The following is a 17,387-nucleotide window of genomic DNA, read 5'->3' as shown; positions in this document are numbered from 1 at the left end:
CGTGGAACATTGCTCGCTGCCCGGTACCTGCTGGGGTGTGCCGTTGGACGGGCTCTGCCAGCCACCCTGCTGGTGTCCTCCCGTTCCCTGGCGGGGAGGTGGAGTAGAAGGGACGTGGCAGGTGCTCTGTAGGTGTTCCTGGCGAGTTGCAGTTCTTAGAGGCGATTGGGGATATCTAAAAAGCAGTTGCATTGCTAAAGCCGCTATGGTGAAATTGTGCTGTAAATGACGGGTAAAGAGAGCTCTGTGAAGCACCTGCAAAACCACATTATTTAAAAATGAGCGGTTTGGTATTCAACATCTTAAATAAATTTACCTAACCTGAAGTTCACTTGCGTGCTTCTCTGATAAGAGGTAAAAAAGACTGGGTTGGACGTGAACCATACCCCAGATAAGTAAATAAATGCAGCTTAGATTGAGATGTCAGTAAAAAGCTGGACTAATTGAATATAGTCATGACTACAGATGGAAAACAGCGTACTCTGAAGTATGTCACTGCGGGCACTGATAAGCTGGCATACCTAGAGAGGCTTAAATATAAACTACTGAGTATGTAGCGTGGGTTTCCCAAATATTGAGAAATAACGAGCGCTGAAGTGAAGTCACTGACCTTACGTACTTGCATCCCAATGTTTTATTCATATTATGATGTTTTTCACCATTAGCCGTTAAACTCAATGGCTTTGTAACACCTGACAGTAGTTAAGAGGTTAGTTGAAGTTGAATTTATGGCTGAGGACCAGGGCTGCGTGAATTTGTCATTCAGAAGTATCAGGAATAGGCTGATAAAGCATCATTTTTTAAATGACTTTTTTTTTTTAGCTCAGAGGTTCATTACATATTTCTGTATGCCTGTTTTTGTCATCTCTGTTCTCTGGCAAACGTAACAGTTATCCTAGTGCAAGGATCATTCCCAAGTTAATTTGTAAGTGACTTCATTTATTAAAAGAAACGTTAATATAATTGATACTAGTACCCCAGGGGTGTGTGTTTTTTTTTTTTAAGAGCGTAGCAGAACTGGGTAAGATTGCCAAGTTTTCCCTAAAAGGCCTGATTGTAGAGATCCCATTTTGTCTCAAATCAGCATATCTTGCTCAACGGGTTGATTTTCTGCCAGCTTGGTTACCTGATCTGCCTCGCCACGTGAATGCTGGACTCACTGCAAGGAATAGGCTAGAAGCAGAGGGTGGAGAAGGGTCACTGCCTTAGACAGTGGTGCAGACCCAGATGAGATCTGAATCATCCTGTAACTTAAACACAACATCTTGAAACTGCCAGGACTCGACCAACCCTTGCAAAGAAATGCTTTTTTTATATGACTGCCACTACATCAAAATGAGGTTATAGTCTAAAAATATGACCAACTAGCAGTTCGTTAGTCTTCTTTATAGACAAGTATATTTGTATGTGCTTTTGAAGTTTACATGTGGTTGTGAAAGTGTTCTGCCAAGCTTACTAACAAATATTACGCTATATGAACAGCAGAAGCTTTAATCTTTGGAGCCTTTAGATGCGTGGGACCCATATGTACGAAGTGTCAGTCAGCACCTCTTTTGCTTCTCCTGCTACTCCTTTGGGCTGAACTGCTCTGCTTGGAGTGTTTGACCAAGTTCTTAGATGATAATAGCAAAGAGTTTTCTTGCTCCAGGTATTCTTATTTCACTGAAAATATCATTTGGCATCTGTTCACATCTTAATCAGTTTATCAGTTTTACGCTAGCTGCTTTCAGTTATCCGTAGCAGTGGTTCCTGATGGACCTTTCTGTCCTCTCTGCTGGGGAGAAGCTGAAGTGACACCCCATGCTTATCTTAAAGTTACGTTTGTTCAGTGAAGCTCATTATATGGTAAGAGAAGCGTAATCTAGAACTTGTAACCTATTTTTTAATAAGCATTTGTGTTTGTAGTGCTTCACTTCAGCAGACCAGCTTTTTAATTTGTGCTCACGTTTGCCTGTAGTGCCTTCATTTCAACAGAACCTATCTTTGTATTTCATTCCCATCTTGGGGAGCAGAGAGGGAAACATTAGGGGCCTTGCCTTCCTAGGGTAGGTTAAAACTTCTCGGCACCTTGGAGCTGTATTGCTGTAGCTGGCATGCAGGTGACAGATGGACATGTTGTCAACCAAGAAGTGCAGCAAATATTTTTGCACAAGTACTTATGATGGGCAGTGGGTTGAGGCTGGTATTTTAAGGGTATATAGGTTATGTTTTCTGGTTCTGTAAGTTTTGCACTTGGAGGTGGAACGTAGGACGTGCTTTTGAACTCAGTATGTTGTTGCCATTACTGCAGGACTGCTAACCATTTTGGTAGCTTCAGGCTGAGAGCCAGGTTAGGGAGCCAAGAGCCTCCTCTGAGAGCTTGTCTTTCAGATACGGATCAACACCAAAATACAGGTGGAAAAAAGTATCTTGTATATGTGAATTTCTCCAAAACCTACCCAGAACGTGGAATTGATACCAACTCAGAAGTAGCAGCAACAGATACGCTTCATGAAAAGATAATTTGTTAATCAGGATTGATTAGGTGCCTTGAAGAGCAATGATTGTGTTCAGTGAAATGTGTGTATTTGCTGGCTTCATTATAAAGTTTTTGGTACTTCAGCCCTTAAACATAAGGGGAACAGTGAAGGATTTGGGGTTTGTTATTATTTTTTTTTTTTACTATAGCTTTAGGACACTGTTTAGAATGACACTTCAGATGCAAACAGGTATATTCTTGCCTGGTAGGATATCATTGTTACATTCTGCTTGTAATTCATTAGCTAAAAATGGTTTTATTACACTAAGCATTCACAAGTGTTAATACAGTCATAGCATAAAACAGAAGAAATCCTGCTTAGAAATGTGTTATACTAAAAGTGTTATGGTGAAGGTGTGTCTGGCATTGGTGACAGTAAATCAGAATTAGCTGCCCATTCAGTCTGCAGCAGGAACAGGACCTTCTGTGACTGCATGAACCTCAATTAAATAAAGATGCTGAGTACTTGTTAAACAAGGCTTGCTTTGCTGATGAAATCTGCTATGCAGCCTTTAACCTGATATTCCCCCCAGTTAGTAGCTGCTCACGAATAAAGCTTTGAGGGTCCCTCGCCAAAATGGTGGAACTTCAGAAATCTGGGTGAAAACCCAACCGGTTTTGGCTGATGGAGCTTAATGCAGGAAGTCAGCAGTGTGAAGATGAACGTGCGCGTTGTTGTCTTTGCATGGCGTGCACCTCTTGTTTAGGATGAGAGGTTACGTTTGGTTTCCAAATGGTAATCTCATCAGTGCACTGGGATTGTTGTTGGGAGAAGGTTAGGATACAGGAGAATTGTAAGAAATGCTGGGTGAAATAAATCATGTGCAGTTAATACTAAGCAGTGTCAGCACAGACATGCTCATTCTGCTGGTTTGTGATTAAAATATGCAGAAATGACATTGTAGAGGCTTGTTAATATGTTAGACTTGGGAGTTAGAGTGGATCGTAGTCACAAGTGCACGTTGTGATCTTAACCTCTGGATGTTCCTTAATCAGCTGTATGAATATTGATGTCAGTTTTGTCGTCAACATACTTAATGTGAACTAGAAAACCTCCTTTAGAAAGGTGACTCCAGTGCTGGCATCTGTAAGATACAGTGCCCTGGTATTTGCATCCAGCATGTCGTAGATCTCGATATAAGATGTATAAGTGCAGAAATTTCCTTTTAATACACTATGATGTATTATGATGTATTACATCATATATATTATATATATATATAAATAAATAATGTAATACATTGTAGAAATGTGGTTTGGGCCAGATACTTTCAGTAAAACTAATACTGCTACTTCTTGAGGGATTCTTTTTTCTTTTTTCTGTACAAATTTTATCAAACATGATTTTCTTTTTTTTTTTTTTAAATGGAGAAAATCTAATCAGAAACAGTGGAGTGGCTTACAGTAATGAATGTTGCCTCCTTGGATTTCTTTAATGAGTGAGTCCTAAAGATCAAGCAGTTGAATACTTTGCTGTTCTTTAGGGGCACGGTTAAATAAGTTGCTATTCTGAGCTAACGTAATGATTTACCTATTAAATAGAACTTGTAATAAGATCAGAAATATTGGTGAGAGTGTCCTCTTTGTAGCTGTTTAAGGATACTTCTAAAATTTACATGACTGCACCTACTTAGTCCTCAGGTGTATTATTTTCTTTCTACAGAAAATATAAAGCCTTTCCTAAGTACTCATAGAGATTCTTTAGCATTCAGATGATAGTTTGGCCACAAGAAGAGTGTACCAACTTGACTGCAGTTTGATGCAGAGAAGTACCATCTCGGCGATCTGACATACCACTTAAACCAAGTTGTGGGGTTAGGAACAGTCAAGTTCATGCCTCTGTTGTTTGAATTCTTAGAAGGCATCCGCAAGCCTCTTGCGAAAGGCTGAACGGCAGGCGCAGAGTGGGTCTGTAGATTTTGTTCCCCCCACTCAGCAGCCCATGTAGGCCCCAGAGGCCATCGCCACGTCAAGATGATTCATCTGTAGATCAGCAGCAGAATGTATCTTCTGTCTTTGACAACATGTCTGAGCTATTTTAGGGGTATTGGAGCCCACAGAACCTGTGAAGAAACAAAAGCACTTTCTTCTGAGGCTGTCAGACTCTGGAATGGGCTCCAAGAGGGACACGGGATTCAGTCATCGGTAGAACATAGGACACGGTGCCTTTTCTTTTTGATAAGCCTTTCCTGCTGGAACACGGTAGTTTAAAAAGAAGTGTGAATGTATGGCAACACTATCCATAGACAGGAAAAGGTGAATATCTGGACGTTCTGTGTGTGGGAGCGCCTCTGCAAGCTCCGAAGTGCTAGACCAAAGGCACGATGCGAAAAGATTGTCGGTTAAAGTGTAAATGTGGAACACCACCTTAAGGATGTCATTTGTTCAGTTCCTGCTGCCATTTTTTTCTGTGTCGTCTTGTCCCAGTTTGCCAATTGTGATTATCGTGCTAGCCCCTTAGAGGAATAAAGAGGGTATTGCAGCTGTACAGTCAGTCACCAGCTGTGTTAGAAGTAGGAAGAAAATGAATGACCTCTTGATGCTGAGGTAACGTCTGGGAAAATAATTCTTTCCAACTTTACCTAAGGAACCATATAAGTCTTTCAGCAATTTTCTAGTCTTCATAACTCCTTAACTCCCGATGGGTTAGTGCGATTAGGCTATCAGCTGTCTTTTTCTTAATACTTTTCTTGATTTTGTTCATTTGTCTTTATATAGAAGAATCTTTACAGTCAACATGTATTTCTAGATGCTGTGTTAAAATTGCTGGCAGAGTCTATTATTCTATACAAACTGAACAATCTGGCCCCTTGTTTTATTTATAAAGGTTCAATGTATCTTTGCCTGCCTACATCAATCTGCAAGGGAGTGTCAGAAAGGCCCCGCATTCGCCGAGCCGTGAGTTATCGCTAACTTTTCAGATGTGTTAATGAATGTGGAACAAACGCAGTTGTGTTTAAAAAAAGAAAAAGGAAAAAAAAAAAGAAACAAATATGGATCCACCTCCAAAAAAGCAAAACAAAACTCAAAACTCTTTACTGCAGTAGCAGGCGTGATTATAAAGGGATTGCTTTAATTTTTTAGTAGTGTAAATAACAGTGAACGGTAAGCTTTACCTCTAGAAAACCTATTGTTGAACTGCTTTGAAGCTGTCTTCAGCCTGTGGATTACTGGGTTTAACTGTTGCATTCTGCAGGCATATTAAGGATGTGGTATTCTTGGAAATTTTTGTTTGCTTAATAATCTGAAACTTGGCCCATCTGAAAATGTTATATATTAGCATCCTATGCATAGAGCTGATATTTAAAAAATCCAATTACATAATAGTAAGAAAGGCTTGAATATGTATTTTTATTATGTTGTAATTACCTAAGTAATGAATTGGGCTTCTTGAATTGTATAATAGATTCAAAATTCTCAGCATTTCCAATCATGAAGCCATAAAAAACTGCAAAATGTATCCATGCTCTCTAAAATACTTGATGAAATGGAAAAGGTTGCTATCTGAACTCATTACACGTCTTTTTTCCCCCAGCAGCCCTTCTTGCTTCAGTAATTCACCAGTAGGTTTTCGATGATTAAAGATTTTAACAAGTTGTTAATTTTTATGTATAAATAGATAAATACTGAGAGAGATTAAGGTTTTATCATGCCTGTGTCTCAACAGCAAGAGAGCCATAGCAGCAATCTCTCTTCTGAATCTCAAAAAGTAACAATGATGTTATGACTCAAAGGAAGACCCATTCCCTCCCTCACCCCCAAAATACCAGCTGGTTACTTTGATCTGAAGACTTCAGGTCTTGCTCCCAGATGGGGTCATTTAAACTTTGAATTGGCCCTCAGTGTGTGGGCAGGTTGATGCTTCTGCTGATGCAGGAACTACAACCTGCCATGATGAAGATGCAATTGAGATGTTCCCATCCCAACAAACAGCATGTAGAAAAAATATAGTTTACGAGATGGTTATATACAAGCATCTGTAAAATAACGTTGCATGTAGGCTAAGTCCATATGTTTGACTGACTTTTTTCAGGTTTGTAAGCATTTAAATTCATTCTTCTGCCAACTCTTTATGCTACTCCCATCAGAAGTAAGAGGGTGCTTTGCTTCAAAGAGCAAAACAATAAAATGAGTATCAGGTGGGATTCAGTGAAGACTCACCGTGTTTCATTTTGTTTGAGGCCGCTTTTATTTGCTAATTGTTGCATACAAATACATCACTATTTCATGTAAAATCTGAATAGAGCATTATATAGCTCATTTAATAAATGCTGTTGTAGCAGAGTGTTTTTAAGCTAATATTCTTTTTTTGGTTTCAAGCACTTCTCACACTGCATTTTTGAAGGGGAAGTATGAGAGGATTTTTAAATAGCACTGTAGAGCATTAAAATATGTATTTGGTTTTGGTTTTATTTGGCAAAGAAGCATACAGTGTTTTAAGTTCTAATTTCCATAGGCCTTCACTGTGTGACAGGGTAGTGTTAAAGCTTTGCATGTAACTTGCATAACGTATTTGGCTTCTCCAGATTTCTAACCTAGAATACGTCAATTTCTATATTGCAGGTGACACGACCCGCCAGCGAATCAAATTCAGTGATGACAGAGTGTGCAAGAGTCATCTTCTCAACTGCTGCCCTCATGATGTCCTCTCTGGAACTGTACGTAGCTAAGTACTGTTTTATTCAGATAGTAACAGAGAAATTGAATTATGCTTGTTCTTTGTAATATCTCTGTTAACAACATGTTTTTCAGCAAATACCTGTCTAGTGCTGTCAGATAGCATTTGTACCAACTTTTATGTAAAACAACATTACAAAGGTTTTTTTTGTTTTCTGTTCTCTGTGCTAATCATCACATAGAAATTCATCGTTTGCTATAATGTATAAAGTGTAAAATACATGAAGTTACTCATTATGCTGTAGCAGTGTTTTTACACTGGTACTATTGTAACTAGCAGAAATACTCCTCTAAAATTCTATATAAACACGTAAATTATGAAGTTAATTTCCTAAAACTTCCTGTTGTACTGAGAAAGTATCCCACGCAAATACTTGTATAGGGAAGAGACGTGATATTTCTTCAGCTATATTTTTGTGAAAGCAGTTGAAAGTTCAAATAATTATATTTCCAGCAGCTGAGATAAGTTGAATATAGAGACTGAATGTAGTATGACATCCTGTTACTGTCCCATTTTTACAAATTCTGCGGCAATTTGGAAAATCTCCATTTGTGGCATATTAATAAATTCATTTGCTTGATTTGGATTTTTGAGTACTCTATATCAGAAGCTCCTATGCCTGAATATAGCAAACAAAGGGCTTTGGCACATGCCAGTAGCTTTTTCAGTACACTGGTGTTTTACTTTGTGGTACGTGATTAAGGTAGCTTACCCCTTGTGAAAGGAAGGTAAGTTGCATTGCATTGATTATGGAAAAAGGATGTACGTATAGGCAGTTACCTTAAAATATGCATGGGGACTTGTTATTTAACAATATATATTTTTTTCTTTGTGAAAATCCAATGGGGTTGCTTTGGGTCTTCCCCTCCTTTTGTAATGCTTAGCTAAGTTTGTTTTTCTACCATGGCTGTTACTAAATGTTGAAGAATTTTAACCTAGTGCTCTGTGGTGGTAGAGGAATTAACAGTAGAGAGATGTAGTATGATGATAGACAGAGTCTCATGTGCCTCCCATTCTTAATGTAGCACCTGAGTAGCTTTTCTCACTCACACTTGCATGGTTTCTTACCCCATGACAGAGGGGAAAGTAAGTACTAGAAAAACACGTCTTAAGGATTATTTGAGGCATTATTGGTTTTCGGTGCCTAATCCTTCCAAATGACTGACTTGATCGGAGCCTTTAATGAAATACAGAATGAAGTCCATTTGCAAAATGAAAAACTGAAATATGTAGACTTGATAACTGGTTTACTTGTTATCTCTCCTTTAATGCTCTTCACAAGTAGCTGTGATTTTTACATTTACATTTTTACATTACAATACTTTTGGTTATTCAAAAGGCTTCAAACATGCCCACACTAGTAATGTTTTACTAATGTAGGCTCTTGTACTGACGGACCTACAGGTACAGCCCATCCTTCCCACCTCTGAAGAGTCCCTAGAAAAGCAGGCATAACTATAATTGTTAAGTAACACATAAAGAAGCAAACTAAATACAAGAACTGAACTAGAGAATTTAGGATTTGTCTTAATAAAAAAGGCAGTGGGATAGAAAAGTCCTTCTTGTTGAGTTCCTTTGTAAGTCTTGTAGCTTTCTAAATTATTTTTTCCCGTCCTTAAAGACATTTTTTTTATAGCAGAGATCTGTTTTATACCAAAATTCAGGCTTCTTGAAGTGCATGAGATATTTGGTATTCAGTGAAGATAATTCATGCTAAAGATAGTGCATTATAAGTGATAACAATTTGATGACAATGCTTTGTGTATCATTGCATGTGCAGTTTTATTGTTCAACTTATATATATATGTTACTGTCCAAACAAAACGCGGAAAGGGGGAGAAGGTGTCTTCCCTATCTATTATGTTGTCCAGTGTTTTGGTTTTCTTGCAATGATCAGAAGAGCTTATGGCTGGGTGGAAGATACGGGACATAAATGTGTGCTATAAAAACGTATGAAGTCATAGTTCAGAATTCACAAGACAATACTGTTAAAAGGTTAATTAAACAGCTTTTTATTATGGTATAATCTGTATAAGCAAAGATTCCTAGAATGGCTGTCATTAGCAAGTAAGAGATGTTTATAATTATGAAAGCTCTAGGTATCATGAAAAAATACCTCTTATGGTGCAAACCCAAGCTTTAGGTTGGGCCTGTCTACTGAGTCTGTTAGTTCCTGCTGAAAGGTCTTTTCCATCTTCTACTGGATTCTTCTGCTGCTGCTCTTGGAGTATTAAACAATTTATGCAGTGAATTTCCATAACTTGCTTTCTTCCTCATGATGCAGTTAGTCATCAGACGACAAAACGTGTTCCATGATGTAATTCTGGTTCCAGAAAAAGGGACTGACTTAATGCTTTAAGTGGGAGTAGTGGAAAGGGACTTTCAAGAGACAGGTTTTATATGACCCATTCAACGTTCTGCTGCTCACCTAGTTATGGGTCTGAGGAAATGGACCTTCTGTCTTAATAGCACAGCTCTTAAAAGGGCAAAAAACATGTAGTTTGTCTGAACAGTTTATTGTTGATCTAGAAAATAAACGTGGAGTTCTCTCCTAAGTTTCGATAGGAAAATTTTGATGCATCTTAGTGTTCAAGTGTAGGTGATGAGTATTGAGTGGCTTTTAGTTCAAAACCAGAATGTTACACTTCTCAAAAAAAGAAAAAAATAATCTGTTGAGCCATTTTATAAAGTTAAATCTCTTTGGTGACTGCATTATCAGTAAAATACTGGGTACGAATTGCCAGGTTTTTAACTGTCGTAAGATTATCTGCCTTCCTGTAAATTGCATTACTGTTCCCATTGGCAAAATGTAGATTTCTGTGCTACTCCAATCCACCCACTCTTTGAACAGCACTCAGGGAAGACATTCACAGATACGTGAGACAAATGAAATAACTGTAATGAGTAAGCTCTGTTACTTCAGTGTGTTCTTTTCCTTAATGGCCAAATACCCAAAACTCCACCGAGGAAAAGAGTACTGATTTCCCTTGATAATAAAATCGTGTTCTCCAGACTGCAGTATGTATCAACAACAGCAGTGCACGCATGCTTTTCTTAGGAGGTTGGAAACTTACTCTGTGTTGTCCATATTTCTGCATGCATCATCTCTTCTTTCTTTAGATAAGTGTTGTGTCTTTATTTTTAAGAATACTGCATGAAATCTTCTGTTATTTCTGGACTTCTTAAGAACATTTGTAGTCGTTTATTTTCCTCAAGCTTCTTTGATTGCATTTAACTCTTGGTTAACATCAGAAACATTTCTGGAGAATTACTAACGGTTTGAATTTTGACTTTTTACTAGGAGATTCCCAATGTCTACATTGGCAAGAATGCCCAGATTCCTACTTCTTACGGCTTTCTTTTGCACTCCTCTGTCTTGCTTCCTTGGAGTAACTTGTTATGGTAAAATTGTCATTAAGAGAAGCCTAAATATTTGACTTAGGCTGTAAAGGTGTAAGAACTAAATGCATTTTGAAATTTGATTCCAGGTGCTTTGCCACCAGAACATTTCTTCTGTATCAGTTACCTTTTTCTTCCACCTTTATGGATAGGCTTGTCTAGCTGTCTGCTGATGAGTTTAAGTGGCTACCTACTTAAGTCAGAAGGTTCTGTTTACATTGGTATTTAAAAGTATTTAATTTTTTTAGGGACATGTTTTTGTACTACTAGCTTTCTGGTTTTGTAGACTTGAAAATTCTAAGTCAAATAGTCAGAGGTATATCAATGTCCGCAGGGGGTGATTTTTGTCACTCCTTTGGGAGAGATGGAGAGGATGTTTGTTTTTCCTTTTGCCATCTGTTTCTAAGGACAGTGGAAGTGATGGACTATGGAAGATATAGATAGAATAATGAGTCCTAACAACAAAAATGTAAACAAAGAATACACTTGTGGAGGTTGTTATAAGTTAAAATCATAGTTCTGAACATACTGTGCTCTGTGACTACTTGTATTTGAGGTTTGTGTGAGGCACATATTAAACTAGTCAGTAAGATCACAGAAATGGCTTTGTATTCAAGGTTGTAAAACAGTCTCTTTTTAGAACTTGCCTTGGACAATACCTCTCACTAAAGCTTCTGTTTTTAACTGACTTTTTCATGTTCTGGTGTTCTGCTCTGTGAAGTTGATCGCTGTCACTGGTTCACATGTGTAACTCAGTGGTTTAAGGGTTTGCTCATTCATTTCAATTGGAGAATTTTATGAAGATAGATTTATAAGTCTTTAAGTCCTAGCTACTCTTAGTCTTTTAGGACACAGTAAATCATTACCACTAAATTTTAATTTCAATTTTTTGTCTTAAAGTTTTAACACTTCACCTTTTTATCCTTAATAAATGATGACACTTGGGCTTGTGTTTTTTTCTTCAAACTGTTTTTTGAGTGACTTTCATCATCATTACAAATTTTTTTTATATCTATGTGTATGTGTGTATTATGAGATTAGGATGGAAGCTAGTAGGAATCGGATGACTCCCTTTTAATGATGTGAATCTCTTAAGCAACGTTCTTTGGTTAGAAGCACTGTGCTGTCTTCTGCAAGTTTTACAAAATGGATAAGAATGTGTTTCCGCTGTTTGTATGTTTCTAAAGGACTCGCTAGTTGAGTACTAGTGAAAATGATAGTGTGGTAAGATTTAAGCCAAACACCTTTAGTGAAGTTAAAAGTACTAATCTCCTAAATATTTACAGTGTAGGTACCTGCTAGCTACCTTTGTAGAGTCCAAACAGATCAATGCTTTTGCAGTAATCTATCTTTCTTATTAGCTTGATTGTATTTCCCTGTTGAAAAGAAAATGTAACAAATATTGTGTATGGTCTTGCAAACTGATTGAGAAACTTTTTTCCACAGGTAGGATGAACTTTATCTGTATTTGTATTTCTGTGCATTTGCGGAACATTGCTTTTTGCATTTTGTTTATACAGACCTCATTATGCTGTCGGCACAGTCCTGCAGTTAAGTGTATCATTTGGTGCTCATGAATTTATTTCACTCAGCTCTTCAGGATTTGTGCTGACTAAAATGCTATTGATTGAGACCTTGGTTTAGCAACTTACCTTAATACATGATTAAAGTTAAGCTTATTAGGGGTGGAATTCGGCTCCAGATAAAGACATCTAAATTTAGGTTTCATCAGAGGAGCTAGGTGTCTTAGCTTGCATTGGAGTCAGAAGGGATCTAGGCAATGGAGCCTGGAGGAGAGGTTCAGTTCATCTCCACTGAGTGTTTCTCTCAAGACAGGCTAAATCCATCGAGGCTCACTGACTGTACTGTCTAGATGCCTTTTTACCGTGGAAGAGCAGTTTGGATAGTTCACACACCTGCAGATGGGTGCATTTAAGTATTTGCATTTAGGTGTCATAATCTGGAGTTGATTTCTATGCCAGTAGTTCCACTGGCTCAGTGGAACTGCTTCCATGCTTAGAACTTAGCTGTGCGGGTGTGATTATATCCTGCAGTGTTGCAGAAAGTAGGCATTCTGCTGGAGGGTATCGGTGTTTCAGTTTAGGTCTAATGTGATCATGTGAATTGCTTTAGGCTTTGCAAATCAAATTAAATTAGCCTTGAGTAAGCTACCTCAATTCATAGTCTTCAGCCCAGTGGTGATGAATTTTGAAGTGCTCTGTTGTGACAGCAAGCGATCACATCAGTCCCTTCAGTCGTATTCTTAATTTCTTTGACCAGTGCCAGTAAAGTGAATTGAATGTATCACATTCTATTTTAATGGGCTTAATTTGTCTGGATGAAAGGTGTTTTTTGGTTAACTCTTCTATATGGTTATCTGACTTCAGTGTTAATATATAATCAGTCTATAAAACAATGCTGTGGAACACTAAAATATCTCCTTTACAGGTGAGGAATATTGCTGCTAGCTTTGTCTTTCAGTGAAGATCTATTCTAAATCATTGAAGTCTTCAGAAGTAAAAGTAGGATTAAAGGTAGAAAGGTCTTTAAAGAAGTATTATAGTTCTGAAGATACCTGGAATATTTGGTGTTTGCTAAGGACTTTAATACCCAATAATTTACTATTTATCTGCCTTTTTTCAGCTCAGTATTTCTTTCCTAGTTGCGAAGTCCTTCAAAAGTTAACCCAGTTAGTGAAGTGTGAAGTCATGCATTGTCCCCAAACTTCTTCTTATGAGCCTGTGGTGCTTTCAAGAAGGGACAGGCTTTGTGGCAGGCCTGTAAATCTGTCAGAAACAAAACTGTTACTGCAGATGAGAAGTGAATTCCATGATGAGGAAGATCTCAGCAAAGAATATCTGCATCTTTTTGACTGTAGCAAGGGTGTTCTTGTTCTGCCTTGACAAGGGTGTTCTTGATAGCTGCTCCGACAATTTGATAAAGGGAGAGATTTGGTTCCTCCAGACAACTTAATTTTTCCAATCATGTCATAATTTCATAAAAAAAAAATCTCTTGCTGAATGTAAGCTGCTTTGGTATGGATATCTTTTTAGCTAGGAAGAATTCTCTACAGAAACACTGTTCAGACTCATCTTTCAAAGCCTATCAAAGGTGCATGCTGTTTTTAGAAGCATTGATAGTATGTGCCACTATGTCACACTCGGTATCAACATCTGCATTTTAAGTAGCTTTGGCTTTTCTGTGCTCTTCTTGTAGTCCATGTTGTGTGCATTCAGTAATCTAATTTCTGATGTCAAAGGAACATGCAGTATTTGTAAAAGCACCAAAATGACATTTTTCCTGTAGGTTGCTCAAGACCTGAAAAAGAAAACCTTAGTTTCATGCTTCCAGAAACAGCATCATATCTGATAGTTTAGTCTGATTCAGTTACTAATGTCAGCAGCTTTGAGTGCATCGTTTTTTTTTTCAGTTGAGCTCTTCAGTTTCTGTGCTGCCTACATCCTGGACCACCTCTTCCTTGTCTGTTCATGGTGAACTTGGGTGATGATCTTTTTCTACGCCCAATTTGATTGATGCAGAGCTAAGCATCAGCAGTAAGCCAGCTTTTTTCTGTATTAACACCAAAGGCATTCTGACCGTCTTTCATGGATGGAACAACAAAAATGATTTCTGAATCATTTCAATACGAGGTTTGTTGGGATGAAAGATGACTTGTCTAAATCTCAGCTCTGGGAAATCAAGTATCTTTAATTGTTCATCTAACAATGGTTAAAAGAAGAAGAAATTGTTACAGCAAATGATTATCAAGTTAAGTAGCAGGCAGTTGTTTCTTAAGCAAAGCTCTGCAAAAGCAAACGACTACTGATACCCCTATGCAGTTGCCTGGACTATTTTCTAGACTAAACTTAAGCAATAGCTTTTGCTTGTAATAAATCCCCACATACCTGGAGAATCTTCTCCTGGTTTTGTCTTCAGTAAAAATGCATATCTGCAAAAAGCCCTAAAGTATATATGGCTTCATGTATTCAATAAACTTTAGTTCTGTCTAGTCTGGGGGCTTTGTTGTTCGCCCCTTTCTTTGTTTGCTCTGCTCATTGGGACTCCTGTAAATCACTTTAAGTAGCATAAGTTTGTCTGAAAATCGTTGTGTCAGCAATGAAAGACAAAGTTTATGTGCATTCTTTTTAAATAGCTCAATGTCTGAACATTAGGCTGTCTTAAAGCCACCTTCTGTTTCAAATACCATTGATCTTAAATGGCTGGCTACCAATGCATGTTCTTTGCCTCTGGGGAAGGGCATGGCTTGGCACCAAATTGCAACATGGACATGTGGAAAATTAAAATAGTCTTACTGTGTCTTCTGGCCATTTCCATCAGCTGTCCATCTACTTTGCAGATAGCCCTATGAGCCAAACTACATTATGAGCTTCTCTGTGGCTATCAAGGTTCTTGGGCAATCCCAATCCAGAGTAGACGTTTGACAGTAATAAATCATCCCCAAGATGAATCCTCTTTGCCAAATATTCCTTACCATATATCAGCAGAAGTGCTTTTTAGCCTGATTTTTTTATTGTAATGGGCAAACTGGGATAAGTTTTTAAACTTTTTTTGTCTACCAAAACTTCGTTTTGCTAATAGAATTTTTAAAACAGACGTTTAGTAGTAATACTTCTGTTAAGGTACTTTCAAAGGGTTAGTCAAGACTAGTACAAAGTGCGCTAAGGAGTGATTCCAACAATGACACAATTTCTTTAGCCGCAAAGCCAATGAAAAGGAGGCTGTTTCTGTTGTATGTACTTATTGTTGTTCCCTGTCTGTTAGCCATGCGAGTATTTGTATGGCTGCTTCAAGCTGGATCAGAGAGGGAGAAGGGATCCAATGCTTCCTTTCTTCTAACTGGGACACTAACAATAACAAATCCTACATCACCTCTCCTCCACCCCCCAAAAATTGCTGCTAATATTACTGAAGTTATTCAAGAGTTTGTGAAGTGTAATCTTGGTACTGTTAAGAGATCCCAGCTGCTCAAGTCCACTATTACACTTCCCCCTACATAATGTCAGCATGTCTGTTTGTATAGCTGCCTAACAAATTGGATAAAGCTATGCTGCTGAAAAATTGCCTCTGTTTTTGGCTTGCTAAGCTACATTTTACCCAGTCAGTACCCTGATTGTGTTCAGTTTTACAGGCACATGTGGTAGCATAGGGAGGCACAGCATAGTGATAAAGGGAGAGCAGAATTTTTTTCAGCAGAAATGCTGGCTCAAAGTAATTTCCATCCTCTTGAGCTATGGATTTACAAGTTGGACTAAAAAGAAATCAGAAAATAGGCTGATTTGAAGAGGTCAAATCCATTCTGAATTGTAAAGTCAACACAAAGTATGTCATGGTAGTGTCACGTGAATTCTTGTTTTTTAGGGTGTGATGGAAGAACTTACATTTCATGTACTTACTCTATATGTAGCTTTCATATTGAAATCGCATTTTTTTGATGGTGTGATGAATATGTTTCAGGCTTTTTGTCTTTGTATACAGATTTCTTAGTGTCAGTAGCTTTATCTATGCATTTGAGAGTGGTGTGTTTGATGTAAAACAGGATTGGCCTCGAGTTCTACAATTCAACCTTAAATAACATATATGAGTGCAAGTGATGAATTGACATAAAGACAAGCTTTTCCCAATTTTAGGAGTATTCTTGGGTGTCTTAATTTTTAGATAGTTATAAAATGTTCTTTCATACTGCTTTCCTGATAGTGAAATACTTTTCTGAAAGAATGCAGTAATGTTAGCACCTAATGACTTGGAAATTTGATATATCACTCAGCTTCTATGTCTTCCAGGTTTTGCATCACTTAACAAAATTGCTGAGGTTCTGTGTAGTTACAAAGGAAAGAGCTGATCTTTTTCTTTCCTGTTGAAATTAGGTGTTCAGATATCAGGTGACTTCCAACAGTTTCCAAGTTAACACTCATCTTTTATTTATGAAAAAACACAAATTATCAGTTATGTTAGTTTTGGTTCTAAAACAGTTACTGAACTACAACAGTAAGAGCTTTTTCTACTAGAGTTCAACTTCTGTTGTGGTTTTTAATGCTAAGAAAGGATTAGTTTTTCTGAAGTGAGCAGTGCACAGAACTGACTGAAACTGTATTGTTTTTAAGTGAAGCAAATAGTAATCACTTTCAGTGATTATACATTCTCTACAAAGTCACATGTTGATTTATCTTGTTTTTTTCTAATTTTATTTCCATTATGAGTTGATTTTTGTCATGTGCATATTACTTTGTCTTGATCACCAAACAAACTTGCAGGAAACAATTTTGATTTCATCAAAATTCCTTTTGCTGTGCAAGCTGCAAACTTCAGTTTGAAAAAAGTAATTGTTATACCTAGTAAAATTCTGGGCGCTCTTCTCAGCAGCATTCTATGTGAGATTAAAGGCTAATTATGTAATCTGCTTTAGTTTGTTGTTCTCACCTTCCCTTTGGATAGATTTGATTTTTGGCTACCTTTATATGCTTTGAGAATGACTTTTAAGCAGCACTTACAGTGATGATGTGGTTGCAACTATTTCAGATGATTGTTACAGCAAGAACATGGAGTGTACAGATAGATCAGATCAAGCATTTGACCATTTAATTGCCAATTATTTTCAGGGATCTTGGTTCTCCTCAGCTGTTTTAATTCAATACAGGATGTTCCACTTCAGTCCCTTTTATTTTCCTGAAAGCTAAAAAAACAAGCAAACAAAAAAACCAACACAAACAAACAAAAAAACTCTTGCAGGACAACAACGATACTCTGTAATGCAAACAGCCATCATCATAGGAT

At 37.6% G+C, this 17,387-nt stretch overlaps 1 protein-coding gene across 4 annotated transcripts in view; it reads left to right on the top strand.

The window, feature by feature from the left end:
• LOC308200505 (putative RNA-binding protein Luc7-like 2) overlaps positions 1–17,387 on the top strand; it is a 33,664-nt gene that overhangs the window by 2,650 nt on the left and 13,627 nt on the right. For 2 of the 4 annotated variants that reach the window (XM_080606362.1, XM_080606361.1), the window contains exons 1-3: positions 3,911–3,957; positions 5,346–5,416; positions 7,082–7,176. In XM_080606362.1, the coding sequence (XP_080462488.1) occupies positions 3,926–3,957; positions 5,346–5,416; positions 7,082–7,176 (198 nt within the window). In that variant the 5' untranslated portion in view covers positions 3,911–3,925. Of the gene's footprint in view, positions 1–3,910; positions 3,958–5,345; positions 5,417–7,081; positions 7,177–17,387 lie in introns of those variants that run through there. The other 2 variants (XM_080606364.1, XM_080606363.1) reach the window with 1 other exon arrangement.

The sequence above is a fragment of the Anser brachyrhynchus genome (assembly GCF_964034855.1).
Source record: "Anser brachyrhynchus genome assembly, chromosome: 1".
Lineage (NCBI taxonomy): Eukaryota > Metazoa > Chordata > Aves > Anseriformes > Anatidae > Anser > Anser brachyrhynchus.
The sequence above is the reverse complement of the archived record's forward strand: the minus strand, read 5'-3'. Positions and strand labels throughout refer to the sequence as shown.